At 45.4% G+C, this 20,334-nt stretch overlaps 1 protein-coding gene across 2 annotated transcripts in view; it reads right to left on the bottom strand.

The window, feature by feature from the left end:
• Positions 1–20,334, bottom strand: part of pigg (phosphatidylinositol glycan anchor biosynthesis class G) — a 106,124-nt gene that overhangs the window by 73,567 nt on the left and 12,223 nt on the right. For both annotated transcript variants that reach the window (XM_031568848.1, XM_031568846.2), the window contains exon 5: positions 1,155–1,293. In XM_031568848.1, the coding sequence (XP_031424708.1) occupies positions 1,155–1,293 (139 nt within the window). The remainder of the gene's footprint in view (positions 1–1,154; positions 1,294–20,334) is intronic.

Below are 20,334 nucleotides of genomic sequence, written 5' to 3' on the forward strand. Positions count from 1 at the left end.
TGTGTTAGTGAACCTACTGAATGTGTGTATTCATGTAGGCACCTTTTAGAGTCCAAAATCTCTAGGAACAAAACAGTTATCAACATCAACATTTTCACTCCTTATCACCCCAACCCCCAAACACACACACACACACACACACACACACACACACACACACACACACACACACACACACACACACACTCTTTAAACACACACACACACACTTACTTCTTAAACACACACACACACACACTTACTTCTTAAACACACACAATCACACACACACATCCTCCTTAAACACACACACATACTTACTTCTTATACACACACAATCACACACACACAATCACACACACACACACACACACACACACAAAAAACCATAGCCAACACTAATCTTCATAATAATAGTCTCATTTGGTGAAAATGTCAGACTCAATGCCTATTGAACTTAGATAGAATAGACAGAGAGAGACAGAGAGAGACAGAGACACTGCAAGAGAGAGAGACAGAGAGAGAGAGAGAGAGAGAGAGAGAGAGACTGCAAGAGGGAGAGAGATAGAGAGAGAGAGAGAATAGAGTAGAGGAGCCTGTAGAGCAGAGAGAGAGAAAGAGAGGAAGAGAGAAAGAGAGAGAATAGAGAGAGGGAGAGAGAATAGAGAGAGGGAGAGAGAGAATAGAGAGAGAGAGAGAGAGAGAATAGAGATAGAGAATACAGTAGAGGAGCCTGTAGAGCAGAGAGAGAGAAAGAGAGGAAGAGAGAGAGAGAGAGAGAGAGAGAGAGAGAATAGAGATAGAGAATACAGTAGAGGAGCCTGTAGAGCAGAGAGTGGGGAGGCTGTGTGTGTTCGTCAGCTCGAGTACACATGCTAATGAGCTCCTCTCCAGCTGTGCCAAGACGTCAGCCATTTACACTCCGGGCCCAGACCAGCCTGTGTAAACACGTGTGTGTGTGTCTGTGTGTGTGTGTGTGTGTGTGTGTGTGTGTGTGTGTGTGTGTGTGTGTGTGTGTAAAAGGCACCAGGTAAAGTGGAACCAAACAAGTCCTCACAGGAAGGTGGGTGAAAGAGAATGCTTGATGAAAAAAAGAGAGAAAACAGTAAAGTGAATGAGAAGTAGCCATGGTGACGAGGGAGAGAGAGAGTGAGAGACACGTGACCTCCGCTGACCTTTGCGTTTGAATGCCGGACTGATGAGCACCAGAGGAGTGTTGATTTCAGGCTCAGAGGATCCGCCATGACTGCCCGTCTCAGACATGCCGTGGTCTCCACACAGCACCAGCAGGTTGGGCAGGGTCCCCTCTGACTCCTGGAAGAGAGGAACACACACACACACACACACACACACACACACACACACACACACACACACACACACACACACACACGTTTCATGGCAGGTTAGTTAGTGATTTACAAACAGTAAAATCTAGCTTGTGTACATGGAAAGATCAGTAGGCATACAACAACACAACTGTCTAAACACACAACTGGGAAGACGGGGGGGGGGGGGGTAAATATAATTGATAGACTGGGCCTCCCCCAGATTGATGGAGAACACAGACATAGTTGAGATTGGGGTTAAGAAAGGTCATTCGTCTCCTCTGGATCATAACTCAACAGGTAGAGGACATGGTAATGAACCGCCTCAGACAGTGACAGACCCAGCGTGTGAACATGTCAATCAGCAACACAAACACGGCTGCCGCTCGTTAATGGAGGACTCCTTTTAGAAACCTGTGGTTTCGCCATCCAGAAAGAAAACATTCTCAATAACAAATGGAATGTGTGAGAAATGGAGAGGAAATAATCTGCTCCATTTCTGTGTGGCATTGTGTGTGCGTACAAGAGGAGAGCACATTCATTCACACTCACCGCCTTGGTGTCATTACCACCTTGTTCTAGCACAGATTCAACAGCACACTCTGTGCAAACCTCAGAAGCACACAACCCAAAGGTCACAGAGGTGCAAAGCTTGTAAAATCAGGCCACTTGGACCCATTTCAATCCAGAACACACCCAGTCTCTAGCCACTCCGGCAGCAGCTCACAGAAGCAGCAGTTTTAAGTGTTTCCAGGAGTGAGGCGACCCCAGCCTCTGTACAGTGTGTGTGTGTGTGTGTGTCAGTGTGTGCTGATCCTTATCGGAGCATGTGTGTCAGGCCGATTCCCATGGCGGTGGCCAGAGAAACAAAACACTCATCAGTGAGAAGAAGCAGAGAAACACAAACAAGAGACAGGGAAGGACCAGAAATCATTGCACTCCTCCTTTGGCCGTGTGGTTTAAAGGGGTAGTCCGTGTGGATTTCTATCAAGTTTCGATTGAAGTTGATTTGATTGATGATGCCTGGGGCATTAAGATGTGCAGTGGCTGCAATGGCTTTTGGATAGTAAGGCTCATTCAAAGACAGTCTTCGAGGCTAAACACTCAAGAGGCAACAACGGCACAGAGGGAAAACAATGACAACATTAGCCAGCACCACCCTGCTAGCATGAGCGGGCATTCGAAGCATGTCACTGATGAGGGGGGTGTATGGAAGCACATGTCAGAAGGGAAAAATAAACTTCATTAGCATCAGCAGTCAGGGATGGTAGGCCTAATTCCCAACATGGATATAACACCCTGTTCATTAGTGCCTCTAGCAATCAGTGTTGAGCTCAGCGGGTGACGGCCAACTGTGAGAGGATCTGCCACCATCCTGTCTGCGGGCGCTGCGTCCCGCACACACAGCGACGTACAGCAGATGAGAATGGAGGGACTGAAGACATGAGGAGTGTGCCCAGGGAGGTGAGGAAGAGGAGAGCGAGGAGGAGGAGTAGGAGAAGAGGCAGAGGAGAGGAGAGGAGAGGAGAGAAGGAGGAGTAGGAGGAAAGCAGAGGAGAGGCAGAGGAGAGGAGGAGGAGGAAAGCAGAGGAGAAGAGGCAGAGGAGAGGAGAGGAGAGGAGAGGAGAGAAGGAGGAGTAGGAGGAAAGCAGAGGAGAGGCAGAGGAGAGGAGGAGGAGGAAAGCAGAGGAGAAGAGGCAGAGGAGAGGAGAGGAGAGGAGAGGAGAGAAGGAGGAGTAGGAGGAAAGCAGAGGAGAGGCAGAGGAGAGGAGGAGGAGGAAAGCAGAGGAGAGGAGGAGAGGAGAGGAGGGGACAGGAAGAGGGGAGGTGGTTTCTCTCCCATTTTTTTCGCTCTCTGTCTTTCTAGCTAAGTTTATCCCTATCTCCTTTGCTTTCTCACATCTCTTCTTCAATCTCTCTCTCTCTATCTCTCTCTCTGGCACTCTCTACCTCCTACATCCTCTGGGAGAAAGCATGGTGATCTGCTTCGTTTCACTTCAAAGATCCCTCTCCCCTGCCTCTCCTCTCCTCTCTTCTCCTCTCCGTGGCCGGCCCTGGGCTCACTCGAAAGACTGATTGTGATAGGCACCTGAAGGCATCCCTCCCCGTAGCCCTGCTCTCTGTTCTCATTGAGGACACGCTACCCAAACTGATAGGGGTCTGCGCACACGGATACAGCTAACCTCATTCTCACAGCCCTGCTAACTGCTCTCGTTGAAGACACCCGCTACCCGAGCTGTTGAAGTCTGCACACACGGATACATCTAACCTCATTGTCATGTCGAGCATGGCTGAGACACACCGTCCCCCCTCTCCTCTCCGGCACGCCAGGCAAACCGTAGTAATTATCGCTCCCAGCCCAGCGGCAATTGCTAACAGTTCTGACAATCCCAGGGGCCGTCTGTCATTTGCAATTGCTTAGCACCTCCCCCCGAATGGAGTCTGTTTGCCGAGGCTGGTCAGTTCCTCTGAAGCTAATATTGCTACCGCTTCGCTAATGTTCTGTGAATTCAATTGTCTCAAGGCGCTTTACAGAGCCCTGTAAAGACAACAGCAAGTGCATCTATCTCATTAAAAGTGATCCAGGACGACAGTAAGAAGTTAGTCTTTATTGTCTCTGTTGAGAGATGCGAGGACCTGTTCCTCTCCACTATTAGATGATGATGAAGGGCAGAGAGGATGAACGTCCTGCTCCTCTCCACTATGAGATAATGAAGGTCAACGGATGAAAGTCCTGACCCTCTCCACTATGAGATGATGATGGGGGGCATGAGATGCCCCTGCTGTGTGTCCATGGGCACATGGGCGGACAGCAGTGATTGGTCACCATCACACCATCCAAAGACAACGGATGTGAACTCAGGAACACTGAATTCAGCCACTGCTGAGAAAGATGCTGACGGTCAATCTGAGATCAAACCAACCTCTTAAAGTATATGGGTGTATCTAAGAAAAATAAATAAATAAAACCTCAGGAACACACACACACACACACACACACACACACACACACACACACACACACACACACACACACACACACACCCCCCCCCCCACACACACACACAGACACACACACACACACAGACACACACACACACACACAGATCAAGCGATGCCGTCTTGCCTAATCAAAAACGAATCAATTTAAACTTAAGCAATTACTCTGGTCAGGATTATTAAAAGTAGTGAACTGAAACGTGCCGCCTTTGAGATTCAAATCAAAGGCTTTTTCTACTGTTTGAAGACAGGAGACAGACGGATCCAATAAGAGCCGCCCGCGTGTGGACAGGCAGCAAAATAATGTCTTTCTTTCTTATCACACAACCTGATGTCCCGACACCGGCCACAACCAGATGTGGAGTGGCCATTCTCTGGACCAGTGTCTTCCAGGGGCGCTGAGAAGAGGATGGAACACCAGTACAGTGTGTCAGGACGGAGAAGAAGGATGGAGCGTAAACTCAGGGGGCGGGGGGGGGGGGGGGGGGGGGGGGGGGGGGCATGGTCTTATCAGCCAGCATGGGGTTAGTGAGGTCTCAGCGAGGTCCATAATGAGGCTGAGGGATGAGGGGTGACAGTGGGGGGTGAAGGGAGAGAGACGTGCTCTTTTGACCCCAATGTGTGGGGAAGCCGGGGTGATTTATGATGGAGGTCTTCCCAGTCCCTCAGTCATGGTAACAAATAAATATTTCCGTCACTGCAGCCTTTGTGTGTCGGTTTGATGTTTCAAAGTCGGGCAATGGAGAAATGTGTATGCCTTACTGAGCCTTACTGAGTTACATACAGTAAGTTAACAAAGAAGTTAAATACACTGACAAAATGTCGTGATGAAATACAAAATGTAATGACATGCCATGTCTGAGATGGGGGGAGAGAAAACGGCAATATAACGATGTCTCAGATTAACATGTTAACAGTGACCATACATTAATACACCATGCCATTAACTTTGACCAGAGTTCAGTCCTGCATGCCGGGTATTTTGACATTTTGACATTTTTCATTTTGAAAAAGGACAGCAACATCATTTGCTTCAAGAATATTTGCTAGTGAGACAGCTAAGCCAGACCTGAATGCCCAGCACTCGTGACATCTGAAGAGTGGTAATTGGCGTGGTATAGAGATGTGTAGAGGTTGGCGTCACCATATTGCCGTGGCATAGAGATGTAGAGGTTGGCGTCACCATATCGGGGACCATATTGGCGTGGTATAGAGATGTGTAGAGGTTGGCGTCACCATATTGGCGTGGTATAGAGATGTAGAGGTTGGCGTCACCATATCAGGACCATATTGGCGTGGTATAGAGATGTGTAGAGGTTGGCGTCACCATATCAGGACCATATTGGCGTGGTATAGAGATGTAGAGGTTGGCGTCACCATATCAGGACCATATTGGCGTGGTATAGAGATGTAGAGGTTGGCGTCACCATATCAGGACCATATTGGCGTGGTATAGAGATGTGTAGAGGTTGGCGTCACCATATCAGGACCATATTGGCGTGGTATAGAGATGTAGAGGTTGGCGTCACCATATCAGGACCATATTGCTAGGCAGGGGCGTTTCTAGGATTCAAAGAAAGGGGGGGCTTAGCCCCAAGGGGAGTGGCATGTTTGCGCGCAGCATTTTTTTTTTTTTAATGCCCATTTGGGGCAGCGGACATCCATTGTTTCAGACAGTTCATAGATTGGTTTAATCAGAAAGAGTGTGATTTTGCTCTGTAGTTTTGCTTGCATTCAGTATATGATAACACAAGAGACAGAATGGCAGGGTCATAGTGAAATTTGACAACACAAATATACCAGCTGTGGTGAAATGACCTGTTCTGAGCACCAAAGCTGTCCTGTGGGTAGCTCTTCAGCTTAACCTGTCTGGGCCCTGTGTCTTTTTCACCTAAATCATTAGTTGCTGCAGCTGCTTGGTCTGTCTCTTCCTCTCTCTGACTCTCTGCCTCAGCCTCTCCTTCTGCATGACCCTTTAAGATAAGTTCAAACATTGAAACATTAACTGATCGAAATCCAGAAGCCAATTTTATGACTTGGCATGAAAATATCATGTAATAATCTAGTTTAGGCTAACCCTTGGAATAGCCTAGGCCTGACAACAAATGCCTATACATTTCTACCACAGTAAAAGAAAATAAAAAAACTCCACTCATTTCCTTCTAGACCTGTAGACCACTAACCTCCATCACACCGGCTCCTTCAGCCCTGTCAATCTCCTGCTTCTCTCTCTCATCTGACTGGGCGGAGCTGCCACCTCTCCTAAAGAATGTTCTTATATCCATCTGGTCAATGAATTGGATGATATACCGGTACAATAGCGTTATGAGGGACACTATGACATTTAGTTTTCACTAGCATTAACTGATTATAAATAACAACATTCTATAGGGACTGATAATATTATTTTGAAATACTAGAGAGATATATCAATGCAAAGAATAGAGAGATGTCGATAGTTATTTCTTGTATTTCGAATTCGCTCGTTCACACTCTTGCTAACTGGTGACAGTTTCTAACAAAGTAGCAAGCTAGTTTAGTTTTAACATAGCCCACTACAATATTCGCTTTCATTTGCCTCATATCAAGTAAACCTAAAGCAGGTAACACTCGTTAACAACTACAGATAGCCACATTCCGTAACTTCTTGTACTTACAATTTCACTCCGTGCATCATTTACTTTGAACTCCTTGTCTATTATACTGGCTGTCGTTGACGAGAGACGGTACTAGTGCCCGGGGTTTATATCGTAACGTATGATGAAAGGCTATTGGATTATAATTTGAAGGGGGAGTAAACATACAAACCAGAACGCACGCACATAAGTAGCATGCTAGAGTTATAAATAACTTGTCCGTGTCAGAAACAATAGTTTAATTTTTTTTATTTAATAATTTTTTTAAGCCAATAATGCCAAATGATTTGGGGGGGCTGAAGAACATTTTAGGGGGGCTTCAGCCCCCCTAAAATAGGCCTAACGACGCCCCTGTTGCTAGGACAGAAGGCCACTGGAGTACCAGTCAAACAGGTGAACTAGTAAGAAGGACTGGACAGAACATGGTAGACAATTACTGTGCCCCGGAATGCAAATATAAATGTCTGAAAGACGACAGCAAGTTGTTGTACTCCTAGATACTGTCAAAGAAAGAAACAGTAGATTCACCTGTGGCTCACTGAGTTTATTAATGAATTAATGAATTCACTGTGGCTCTAATTATTTAGCCTACCTGTTGTCGCCTAAATCATTCATGAAATAGATTGAAACCTCTAGCTAGAATTCAGAGGGTATAGGCTATTCTGCGCTGCGGTGGGAATTCAGAGGGTATAGGCTATTCTGCGCTGCGGTGGGAATTCAGAGGGTATAGGCTACTCTGCGCTGCGGTGGGAATTCAGAGGGTATAGGCTATTCTGCGCTGCGGTGGGAATTCAGAGGGTATAGGCTATTCTGCGCTGCGGTGGGAATTCAGAGGGTATAGGCTACTCTGCGCTGCAGTGGGCTACCAATCAGATAGCCGCTCTTCCTGCCAGTGGAAGTTAAAGTTGTACTTTTTGTGAGGTAGGCTAACTCCTACAGCTCTGCAGTGCACACCATTTTCCCCAGGGCGTAAGCACTGACCCCATCCCTCTCTCTCATGGTCAGGCCGAGGACGAGGAAGAGGCTGGAGCAACCATCTGATTGATCTGTTTAAATATCGAGACCTCCTCTGTGGTTTCCAGTTTCCAAACAGCCTGGGCCATTAGTGCCATTTTCACAGGTGTGCCTATTGGCCTTGGCCTATTCATTCTTTCTCGTTTAAATCTCTTATTCTATTATTTCCTTTTTGCTTATTTTTTTTTACTGTCTATTGATTTACCTCAACCGAAAAGAACTTTGGTACAACTGCTGTTGCGTTGAAATGTGTTGTATATAAAGTGCCCTGACTTGACTTGACATATTTGAAAAACTGATATTTAAGTGACGTGATTCAAAAGGGAATCTCTGATCTCAAAGTCCACCTATAAAAGGTTGTTGGGGAAGAGTGCCTACATGGAGATATCTATTAACGCCTTTTACCATTACACAAGACATCCTAAATGGCCTACCCTGATGTTTTATTTCATTTTGTGTGTGTCCGTGTGTGTGTGTGTGTGTGTGTGTATGCTCATATCATCTTTGAAGACACCTTGCCTATATACAGCCTGCCATTATAAGAGTAGCATACTCTAATGAAGGGCTGCCCCCAGCGTGTGAATGCTAGTCTCAGAAACACTCCAGCGCGTGAATGCTAGGCCCTGTTCGAAAACCCTTAAAAGTAAGATAGCTGTCTTACTAGCTTGGTGTCTCGTCAAGGCAGGTGTCTTGCGCGAGATATTTCTACGAGTGAAGGTATCTCAAAAAAACGTTGTTTTCGAACATTCTTTTAAGATAGCGTGTATGATAACATGTGACGTTGGTGCGCTGAAAGAACGTTAAGCTATCTGACGTAGGCTAACGTGCTAATGTTAGAAAGTTGGCTGACTGACGCCTGGCAAATCACATCAACCATTATTGCTGGTTACAATAATGGTGTTATCGGATAGTGCAGTGTCTATTTCTCTGGTAACTTTTGAAAAATCTAAGCGAGAAAACGCCGAAAGATGTACATTTACATACAAAACACGACCGTCAGCGGAGTTTGGTCCGCCATCTTTGTTTACAATTTGCAGTTGCCGGAGGGACTTGGCGCACAGGTTTATGGGTAATAGGCAGCATCCAGGCTGCATCGATGGTACCATGAAAAATGACCGTTACGTGGCGATTTTAAGGTATAAACCCCGGAAGAGAACAGTCTTTCCTTCTCTTGTTTAAGAGAGGGAAGGTAGTAAGACAGCATTTTAAGAGTTTTCGAACAGGGCCCTAGTCTCAGATACACTCCAGTGTGTGAATGCTAGCGTGTGAATGCTAGTCTCAGATACACGTCCATTTTCCATGTTATGCAACCAAATGAGGCCATACTTAGTTATTGACTAAATATGTTGAATGGACAAAATGCCTTCAACCGTGAATTCTGTGCTTACCAGCCCCCCCACTTCCCCGCACACACACACCTCCCCCCAAGTCTTTTATGTGCTTGATTGGGTGGGCCTAACAGGATTTCATTGGCATCCAAATGGAACACCTCTCTATCCCTCCCTCCCTCCCTCCCTTCCTCCCTTCCTCCCTTCCTCCCTCTCTCTCTCCCTTCCTCCCTCCCTCTATCTCACTTTCCCATTTTCCCTCTCCTCTCAGCATGCGTGGATGAGTATTTACAAAGCAGTAGAGTAGTACCAAAAAAACAGAAAGGGAAGAAAATGGAGAAAGTATGACACAGAGAAAAAGACTAGATCTGAGCGTGTATTCCCAAGGCCTAACACTGGGCATGCCTGCTGAAAACAGTGATGAAGTCCCCAAACCCAAATCACTGGCTTCCTCTCAGGCCAATGCGTGCCATTGTGCGCTGCCTGGAACAAGGCACAGTGGTCATCCCGACAGCAGGTAGTCTTGCTCTGCAGAGGCAGATGAAGGCAACAGAAAGAAAGAACTCGGCGACTCCATTTCTGCGGCAAGCCACAAAGTAATGCAGCGCAGAGGGGGAGCAGGCGGGAACAAGCACAAACACACACACACACACACACACACACACACACACACACACACAGACAAACACGGCAACAGACAAACAAAACTACAATACAGACAGCCACCGAATAATCTGCACCTCAGCCCTGGGAGGGGGTAATGAAAATCCCACTTTTGTTCCCCTGGTGGTGGTGGTGTTTGTGTGTGTGTGTGTGTGTGTGTGTGTGTGTGTGTGTGTGTGTGTGTGTGTGTGTGTGTGTGTGTGTGTGTGTGTGTGTGTGTGTGTGTGTGTGTGAGTGTGCGCTTGTGTGGGACAGAAAATAAGAGGCAGGGAGAAAGGGGGAGGAAAGGAGGGAGGGAGGGATTGAGGAAATCACATTAGTTGAGCTGACATACACCACACACTTCCACACGCTCAGAGCTCTATGGAGGTAAACAACACACCACACACTTCCACACGCTCAGAGCTCTATGGAGGTAAACAACACAACACACAGTACACAGCTTACAGTTGGTCTGGTTGAGGGAATCAGAAACAGAATCTGAAATCATACATCTGTTAAAGGTGCTGTCCTCAATTATAAGCCAATACAATTTGGATCAAATTCAGCTAATCTCGTAATGGTCCTCTTGCTGTCCAACTGGTGTGGGTGTGTGTGGGTGTGTGTGTGTGTGTGTGTGTGTGTGTGTGTGTGTGTGTGTGTGTGTGTGTGTGTGCAAAAACCCTCCAGTGTTCATGCACAGTCTAATAGTGGCCCCACCAATGGACCCAGCGATGGACTGAACAGGCCAAGCCCCTCCGCTAGTGCTGGTTCAGGTCACACCTGGGGAAGCTGCATTGTTAAAGGACACATCGATGGCTTGTGAATTATCCAGAAAAACAAAACAAGCACACTGAACCCAACTAACTGCTACTGCTGTGGACAGGGAAGACAAGTTCAAGATGAACATTCCAGTGATTTGATGTGATTAGATTAGAAAGTAGCCGAATCGAGAGGAGCTTTGAACTGCCTGTAATTACATGCTCAAAACACACAGATCTTCAGCAACTTATGCAATATGGGTATTATACGCCAATAACTCCAGAGATCCTGTCAAACTGTGTTCATAGAGAACTACAAACGCTTCAAATGAAAATGAAAGCACCCTGTCATTCATGTCTGCAGTCCTGCCTCACACCCAGAGTAGTCCCCAAAGACCATCTGGGAGTGAGCAGAGAAGTTTAGGAGGAAATATCACTCTCTTCTCTCCAAAACCAGATTAATAATGCATGCAAGCCAACTCCAAGAGAGCAACCACACACACACACACACACACACACACACACACACACACACACACACACACACACACACACACACACACACACACACTGTTCGATACCGTCAAAGGCAGCCACTCCTCTCACATTTCACTCTCTCCTTTCCCTGTCTTTTCTTCCCTTCCCTTTCTTTTTCTTCTCATCCCTTTCTTTTCCATCTTTTCCTCTCGGCGCAGCAGGTAGGCTACACAGTGAGTCACAAACATTAAAAATAGTCATATTAATTTAAAACCTCCCGGATAATTGATGCGAGGCACCAAGTCCAGAGAGGAAAATCAGAGAAAATTGCCTGACCGCGGTGAGCTTGAGTGAAACAGGAAATTTCAGGGGGCGATAATGTAATTTCGCATTTGCTTGATGTAACCTCCACCTCCAGTGTCAGAATGACCCAGCCTGTTCCTTTGGTTGAGTGACAGCTTGCTCACCAGAACGACTGAAAAACGGTCCCCTATTCAACACTCTGGTTGTAGCCCCAATCTGAGTGACACGACAGCCATAAATCAATTTCAGTCCTCGCCGTGTGGCCTCGACATGAGCGAATCCAGGAGCAGAAAGGCTCTTTTACATCTGCAGCAGACGAGAGGCGCTCTCTGTTCTTCCCTGCGCCCATGAAGTCTGCGCGGAAGTTGCGTTTGCAAGAACAAATAACTGAAGCTTCATTACCATAATCTCCACTGATGCAAAAGGCCAGCCCTTCAAAGCAGGAAAGCTGGGCTTCACGAAAACAAAAGACATGGGTCAAGGTGACGAGCTTGCTGCATAAGATAGGAGGCCAAATATGGACAAAGACTGAATGAACAAACTAATGTCTGTCTGCCAAAAGCCCAAACGCCCAAACGCCCCGCCCTCCCATCCTTCTTTGCGCCAAAAGGTGGTGCGGTTCAAATGAAAATGAATCTAGACTCCCTGGCTCCCATGCCAATTGGTGCATTACTGTTGTTATTCTGACTCTGGATGACATTTCCCTCCTTCCAACTGAATGTGTCTGGCAATTTAAAGCAGAAGAAATGTCTTACTTAACGATCCCTCCAAGAAGTGACACGGCTCAATTTTTCAAGCCAACCGTGAAATAAACACAAACAAAACAAGGACTCATACAATATTTAGACACAACACTGGTGCAACAGTGGTCTTGGGGATACGATTAAAAAAAACAAAAGAAAATTATAAAAATAAAGCAAAAACAAACTCGCCGAGGCAACGGAACACCCGGGGACAAAATGTGATGAGAGGACGAGATGAAGACACTATTTAAAGCACAAACACACACGACTGCAGATAGGAACGGATTCCCAGGGCTTTTGAAAATCACACACAGATGCAGCACACCATGCTGCTGCGGCGGTTGCTATGTCACCACTTCACTGACAGTCACTGATGTCGTTATGGTGCCTCACTTTGTCCTTAGAGAACCCTTGAGGGTTCTACAAAGAACCTGGGAGAGCACCTAGAATGGTTCCATGTACAACTCTTAACAGGTTTTGTCATGAGGGCCAAACCACCCTTAAAAGAGGCATTAGAAGTGTCAAAATCTAGTGACTTAACAAGCTACAATTATATTCTACGCATGTTCCCCAATCATGTTTAAAGACAACATTTTGTCTTTCTATCCCATCAAAGCACATAATGAGTATATAGCTGGAAAGCAAAGAAAGAGAGAGCATCTCGGGCATATGACTGCCCTGCTCCAGCTCAAGTGCAGCCGGTGACACAGCATCACCTGCCTGGCCACAGCCCACTCTCGCCTCGAGACACAGACGTGGGCCGTGTCCAGAAAATGAGGCGGAAAACAAGAAGTGAGGCGAGGAGAGCCTTGGAGCACAAGTGGATGCTTTTCAGAGCGAGTGAATGAGTGACTAGCAGAAGCACGCGGCCTGCCACCGCACCCATTAGCTGTGACCTTGGATGGGCGGCAGTGGCTGATTTGTGGAGCTCTTGAGGGGCCCTCCGCCATATTTTGCTGCCATTCCCCTTGGTTTGTGGCAGCTCAGAGTGAAGTGTTTATCTCTGTGGAGTCTCCTCAAGTCTCAAGCTCCTTGTGTCCTTCCCTTTGCCTTGCCAATGTAATGTGTCAACAAAGCACTTGGATACCATGGCTGATGTGGAGAAATGATCTGCATCCAGTGTGCAGTAACCTAGAATGCTGGACGGAGCATGAAGGCCTCTTTATGGGGGTCAGTTCAGGGCTAATGTGCTAATGTTTCTTCAGAGTCTCGGGCTTTGGCCTATTTTTCCAACACAGTGGCCCTTTTAGTCACGCCTGGGCAGCTAAAGTTCACCAACAGGGCAATCCGAACGAAACAGGCAAACTAAGACTTTTCTTCACTTCACATCTTTATCACATTTGTTTCCTAATGGAGTCAAACGCTATGCAAATAGCAGAGTAAATAAGTGCAACACAGTGATGCCAGTCCAAGAGACCACAAGCGTGGTTATAGTTTAAAAGCAATAAGTACAAGAAAAGAGAGAGAGAAACAAACAGTGAACTGTAGAAAACACTTCAAACAGCTGTGGCCCATGAACACAACCTTGAGGGACACCTTTGGTAGAGTACAGGAAGACTCCACTTCGTTTCCATAGTGATACCAATCAAAGACAATTCTGAAACCACTAGTGTGGTATAAGCAAAAACATACAATAATAATCAGTGCATAGGCAAAGATATAATAATAATAATAATAATAATAATAATAACAACAACTGTCTTAGAAAAGTCAAAGAGAGCAGCAGAGTATATTCCGCAGAAATAACACCATTTCTGTCCAGCATAGCATCTGAAGCTGCTCTGTGCTTAGACCTCAAACCACACTGATGTGAAATTGGGGGCAGGGAGAAAAAAAAGACTTTCACATTACTAATGACTCCAGAGTGGTGGCTTGCAGTGCTAAAATCAGCAATAATGTGCATAATTTTGAAGTGATTTTCACCAAATTTGACTCGTCCTCGTCGACTGAAAACACCTATTAAAAAAATGAAAATATACATGAACTGTCAAAATGGCTTACTCTTGACAGTTATTCTGTAGCTTGCATAACGATGGTCTCTAATGATTAAAACAGATAAATAGTGAACATATTATTTGCATAATACTATTTACAAAATCACCCTTGTATATCATTAATGAGCAGTATGTGAACTGTTATTTAACGTTATGCTCTTAACATTTGCAAAATATTCTAAAAGACTTTGTCAAAGTTAAGATGCTGAAAAGTGACGACATTACTGCACCCCTCCAAGTACAGCTCACTCATTTAGGCATTTGACAGATACTTCTATCCAACTGCACTTACAATGGGCACAACAGAGACTCATTTAAGAACTCGAATGAGGCGGCCTCCATTTTGGAAAGGAATAGATACAACCCAGCTGCAGGACATTTGCAGAAACACAATGTGCATTAAAAATGCAAGTACTACAGCACTTTTTTTTTTCAGACAGAGCAAAGTGGGAGGCAGGGGAGAAGGATAAATGTGATTTCTTGGGAATAGAGTCAAACAGAAACACTTTGTATAAGTGAGGGGGTGGTGAAGACACATGCAAAGGCATAGCAAATGACGCCCCATGTGCCTCCTCACAGTTTCCCATTGACTGACAGCTATGTATGTGGCAGGGGACATCCATGCGCACACACACTCAGAAACACAAAGACACACTCACACACACAGACAGACACACACACAGAGAAACACACACATATGCATACACGCACACATACTCAGAAACATAAACACACTCACACACTCACTCACACACACACACACACACACACACACACACACACACACACACACACACACACACACACACACACACACACACACACAACACACACACACACACACAAAACACACACACAAACAGAGCTGCAGGTTTATCAGGGTTGACATGTCCTCATCAAAAGAGGATCTCCCTTCCTTATTCTCTTTCAAGGGGAGTGCCAACCTGCCATGGAAAGAAACCATCAGAGAGGTCTTCCTCTGACTCCAGAGGCGCCAGAGAGAGCCAGAAAAAAGGGGGGAAACAAGCGAGAGAGGAAGATGGACAGACAGAAAGAAGCTCCAAAGAAATAAACACACGCAGAAAAAAAAACAGAGACCAAAGAGAGAGAGAGAGAGAGAGAGAGAGAAGAGAGAGAGAGGGGCCTTTTCCTTGCATGGTGAGAGAGAGACAGACAGACAGACAGACAGACAGACAGACAGAGACAGAGAGAGAGAGAGAGAAAGAGCGAGAGAGAGGGAGACAAGAGCCCCACTAAAGATCCTCACATAGGCAGTTCACTTAGCTGCCATCTTATATATTCTTTTTTAAAGCAATCTTTTAAAAAAAACACAAACCTAGAGCAATGCAAATGTGCTAAACTCTCATCACTCAAAGAAATAATACATTTACAGAGTTCAAATTCTTTAAATACCACACATCTATTGACCGGCTCCTGCCACAAAGACATTTTAATGTGCTTTTTATAAGAGACTTCCTTGATCTGTGTATTAAAATCACTTGGGAAGAAGATAGGACGCCTCCTGCAAAGTGGATTTTCTAGGACGCTACCGTGATGGTGCTGTGAAGTGCCGTGACGATGCTCATATGGAGAGTAAAAAGGCCTAACCACCCCCAGACATGAGCTCAGCAGACAGCCACTCTGCTCCCCCGGCCTGCAGTGCAAAGTGTTTCTGTGCTCATATAAGCGATACAGGCAAAGGGGCCTGACAGTGACACCCGTGATGCTCCTACTGTCTCTTCTGATTGGCTGGGGCTTGCACATTTGCAGACAGGAAGCTAGGGGCAAAGCCTGCCTGCCTGCCTGTCTGTCTGTCATGCCCTCTGGCAACACATTAATGGAGGAGACCCTGCTGCGGAGGTCCATGGGGGTACTGGGTCATCTTTACTGCCCCAGAAGGGGATTAAATTAACCCCTCAGACAAAAAAGAGACAAAAAAGAGGGAGAAAGAGAGAGAGAGAGAGAGAGAGAGAGAGAGAGAGTGAGTGTGCGGTGTGAGTGTATGCTCTTAACTGAGCCCTCTCAACTCCAACAACAAAAGGTGCACTTCAACCCTTGGGCAGGCCATGGCAGCAAGATGGTACCTGACTGGTTCGCGGAGACTGGAAATAATACTGGATACTGTGCACAGACTGGGTAAAACCACTAAGGGCCGGCATGATGTGGCCGAGGATCGAAAGAGCCAGACTGCATACTTCATACAGAGGTCCGCATGCCTACATCAACGGAAAACGAATCGAGAATGTCTCAGTTGGAAACACCAGCGAGGACGTCCGGAGTAACTCCCAAGTCCATCAAAACAACGGAGAACGCAAGCAGAATGTCTGAGGAGTTAACACGAGTTAGCTGACTATTGATAGACTGCGAAAACGGAGGAAATGGTTAGGGACATTGCTGAAGTTTTAAAACAAAGCGTTCGGCGGTAGGTTCTTGTTAAAAGCCACTAGCGTAGTTTAGGTTAGTTTTGTTTTCTTGTTTGTTCTCTATTCTATTCTATTAGATTTCTTCAAGGCATTTGATACACTTGAGCATACGCTTCCCGATGCAAGTCGGAGTTAAACAAGGGTGTCCAATTAGCCCATATCTTTTCTTATTGGCGGTAGAATTGCTGGCAATTTACATGAAAAACACTTACCATCTTTGGGTCAGACATTACAATTAGCCAACTAGCAGATGACACTACTATTTTCTTGAAAAATAAACACCAAATTCCAGTGGCCATTAAGATTTGATACGTTTTCCAGAGCTTCAGGTTTACGTTTAAATATGTCTAAATGTGAGCTCATGTCTATCAAGGAAAGCAACGATATAACCATAGACAATATACCAGTTAAAAATTAAATAAAATACTTAGGCATTTATTTAACCAAGGAGAAACAGAGAAGCATTAAACTCAATATAACTGATGCATTTCATAGAGGGAAAACAAGTCTTGGAAGGTGGCAACAGAGAGACTTGTCCATTTTCGGAAGGATTTACTTAACTAAAATGGAGTTTTTATCTAGATGCATATACCCCTACCATTCTTTAGCTATTCCAAGAAATGAAATGAATGCGGTCAACCAAGCCAATTTCCATTTTATATGGAAAAATAAAACCCACTATAGAAAGAAAAGAAATGTGGTAAAAGACTTCCCACAGGAAGGATTAAAAGCTATTGATTTTTATTGTTTAAAAGTCAACTGGCTAAAAGCTTTTTTAAAGAACAGTGACGCATTTTGGTACTGTATACCCACACAACTATTTAGCAGAGAAGGTGGTTTGCCTTTTTTACTGTCATGTGACTTCACCATCTCCAAATTACCAATCCAATTATCAGATTTTCACTAGCAGGTTTTATTGTACTGGAAACTGATATATAAGCACAACTTCACTCCCCATTCTTCCCCCGATATGAAACAACAGATACATAACATTGAGTCGCAAATCAGTCTTTTACAGAGAATGGAAGGAAAAAACCATTTGGTCTATAATGGATATGATGAACAGGGATGGTACTATCCTTTCCTACTCAGATTTTTGTTTAAGATATAATTTTGCACCTCCCAAACGCATATTTCACAATCTTATAAGGGCTATTCCTAAGGGTTTACTAAATGTACTTACAAATCAACTGAGGTGTGTTGATTTACGGCCCCAGTTGCCTCCTTTGTCAATTAGCAATGTACATATACTTGATGTGAAAAACACCAAAAACTGTTTTTTACAAGAGGAGGTCCACTTAGTGAGTACAAAAACTCTAGAAACCTCATTGACAGCTAGTGAGATAGTGTTGCTCCGAACTAAGTATTTAAAATTCCCAGTGCCACCTAAGGCGAAGGAGGTCCATTTTAAAGTAATGAGTAATATATATCCATCTAATGATTTCTTATGTAAACGTTTTAATATGGATTTAGATTAGGGCTGTCAATAGATAAAAAAAAATAAAAAAACGAATTAATCGCACATTTTGAAATTCATTAATCACGATTAATCGCAATTAAAAGTTTGTTTTTCTTCTTAAGACCTAATCTTATAAATAAACGAGTAATCACTTCAGACAGCGTGTATTTTAGACATTGTTGTTTAATTGTATTTTTTTTAAACACAATGGTGCCCCTCGACGGTAAATCGTAAGAATTTCCCCCTGAAGCAATTCGAATCACCTCAATCAGCCCACTGTCCTCAACTAAGTTGATGAGCCGACAGTCACCGGCAACCCAAATGGTAACCTTTTCACGGACTGGTCTAGTTATTTTCCTAGAGAAGTCGTGGAGTGTGGGTTGGCGATCATCTAACCTGGGACTGCTTTCTGTCGGGTGCTTTGCATTAAGGTGATAACTTCAGGTGATAACTTCAAGACGAGCTGCTTCTGTGATGGCTAAATTCAGCTTGACAAATGCTACATACAACTTTAGTTTTGTCGATTGTTACGTCATTTTGGCTCTTAAACAGAGACTTTCCGCCCAACAATCCCTCAGCTCTCTCCATCTTCAACTACCGCAGTGGTTCTCAAACTTTTTCTGTCATTCCCCACTTTGAACAAGGGGGGCTTTTCAAGCCCCACCTGTCCCTCATCGCTCCCATAAAATGGTAGGCCAAGCCCCCTACTTACGGGCTACATTGCCCGAGGGGACACAGGTTCAAGTCTGGCCTGATGGTATTTTCCAATCCTCTCCCCACCTCTTCTCCGCCTCGCTTCCTGTCATAACTTCATGTCCTATCCAAATAAAGGCATAAAAAAAATGTAATATATATTTTTTTTAAAGTTGCGTTTATTGCGTTAAAATATTTTAGAAGGAAACATTTGCTGTGACTAGTTCATCCATTGTTCGCTTTTTAATGTGGTAAAGTTTTGTAATATTTCTGTGAACGGAAAGAGACTTTGAGTATGTATTAATGAATTGTATTTTGTATTTGTACCTGGATTCAATAAAAAAGAAAAAAAAAGAAAAAGAGTAATCTTGAGTAGACACCTGCACATTGTGCCCTGATGAGAGACGCTGCATAGACCCCAGGCTGGGAGGAGTGTGTGCTTGGCATCACTGTGACAAGCAGGAGAGCGGGGGGGGGGGGGGGCTGCTGCAGCGATCCGTCACCATCGCCGGTGTGCTTCTGGGACCACAGCGCTCTGCGCCTCCCAAATGAACCAGCGGTGTCAGTGTTCATTACTTGCCAGAAAGGGCACAGAGTACTTTTAAGGGGACAAAGCCGTGGGAAAATTCACAAACACAATATTACCTCAGTCCCTCTCTCACTCACTCACTCTCTCTTACACACACACACACACACACACACACACACACAAATCAATTTAACCCCCAAAAATAAAATAAACACGGCAGCCACATTGCAGGTGGCCCTTTGACCCTCTGTGGGGCTATGGTGCAGTCACCTAATCTAAATCAGGAGAGGAGAGGGGAGGGGGGAGAGGGGAGAGGAGAGGAGAGGGGAGGGGAGGGGAGGTGCAGAGGAGAGGGTAGGAGAGGGGAGAAGAGAGGAGAGGGGAGGAGAGGAGAGGAGGGGGAGTGGAGGAGAGGAGAAGAGAGGAGAGGGGAGGAGAGGGGAGGAGGGGGAGTGGAGGAGAGGAGAAGAGAGGAGAGGAGAGGGGGGGGGAGTGGAGGAGAGGGGAGGTGCAGATGAGAGTAGAGAGGAGAGGGTAGGAGTGGAGGAGAGGGGAGGAGCAGAGATGAAAGTAGGGCAGAACAGCAGCCCCATGTTTCCCCTAAAGGAACAGAGAGAGGAGAGGTCTGCCTCCATTAGCTCTGCAACATCCCTGCATAGCCTCTCGTCATGGGCCTTACATCCCTGCATAGCCCTCTCCTCATGGGCTTTACATCACTGCATAGCCCTCTCCTCATGGGCCTTACAGCTCCAGCAGGAAATACATCAGTGTGTGTGTGTGTGTGTGTGTGTGTGTGTGTGTGTGTGTGTGTGTGTGTGTGTGTTGACGTGTGAAACATTTTGCTCTACTTCAGTGCTAAGCAGTGCTTCAGTCATCTGTGACGCACAAAGAATATTCCTCAGGTTTGTACAATGCAGAGCAAAGCCATGGAAATCCAAAGGGACAGTGTGTGTGTGTGTGTGTGTGTGTGTGTGTGTGTGTGTGTGTGTGTGTGTGTGTGTGTGTGTGTGTGTGTGTGTGTGTGT

The sequence above is a fragment of the Clupea harengus genome, chromosome 6 (genome assembly GCF_900700415.2).
Source record: "Clupea harengus chromosome 6, Ch_v2.0.2, whole genome shotgun sequence".
NCBI lineage: Eukaryota > Metazoa > Chordata > Actinopteri > Clupeiformes > Clupeidae > Clupea > Clupea harengus.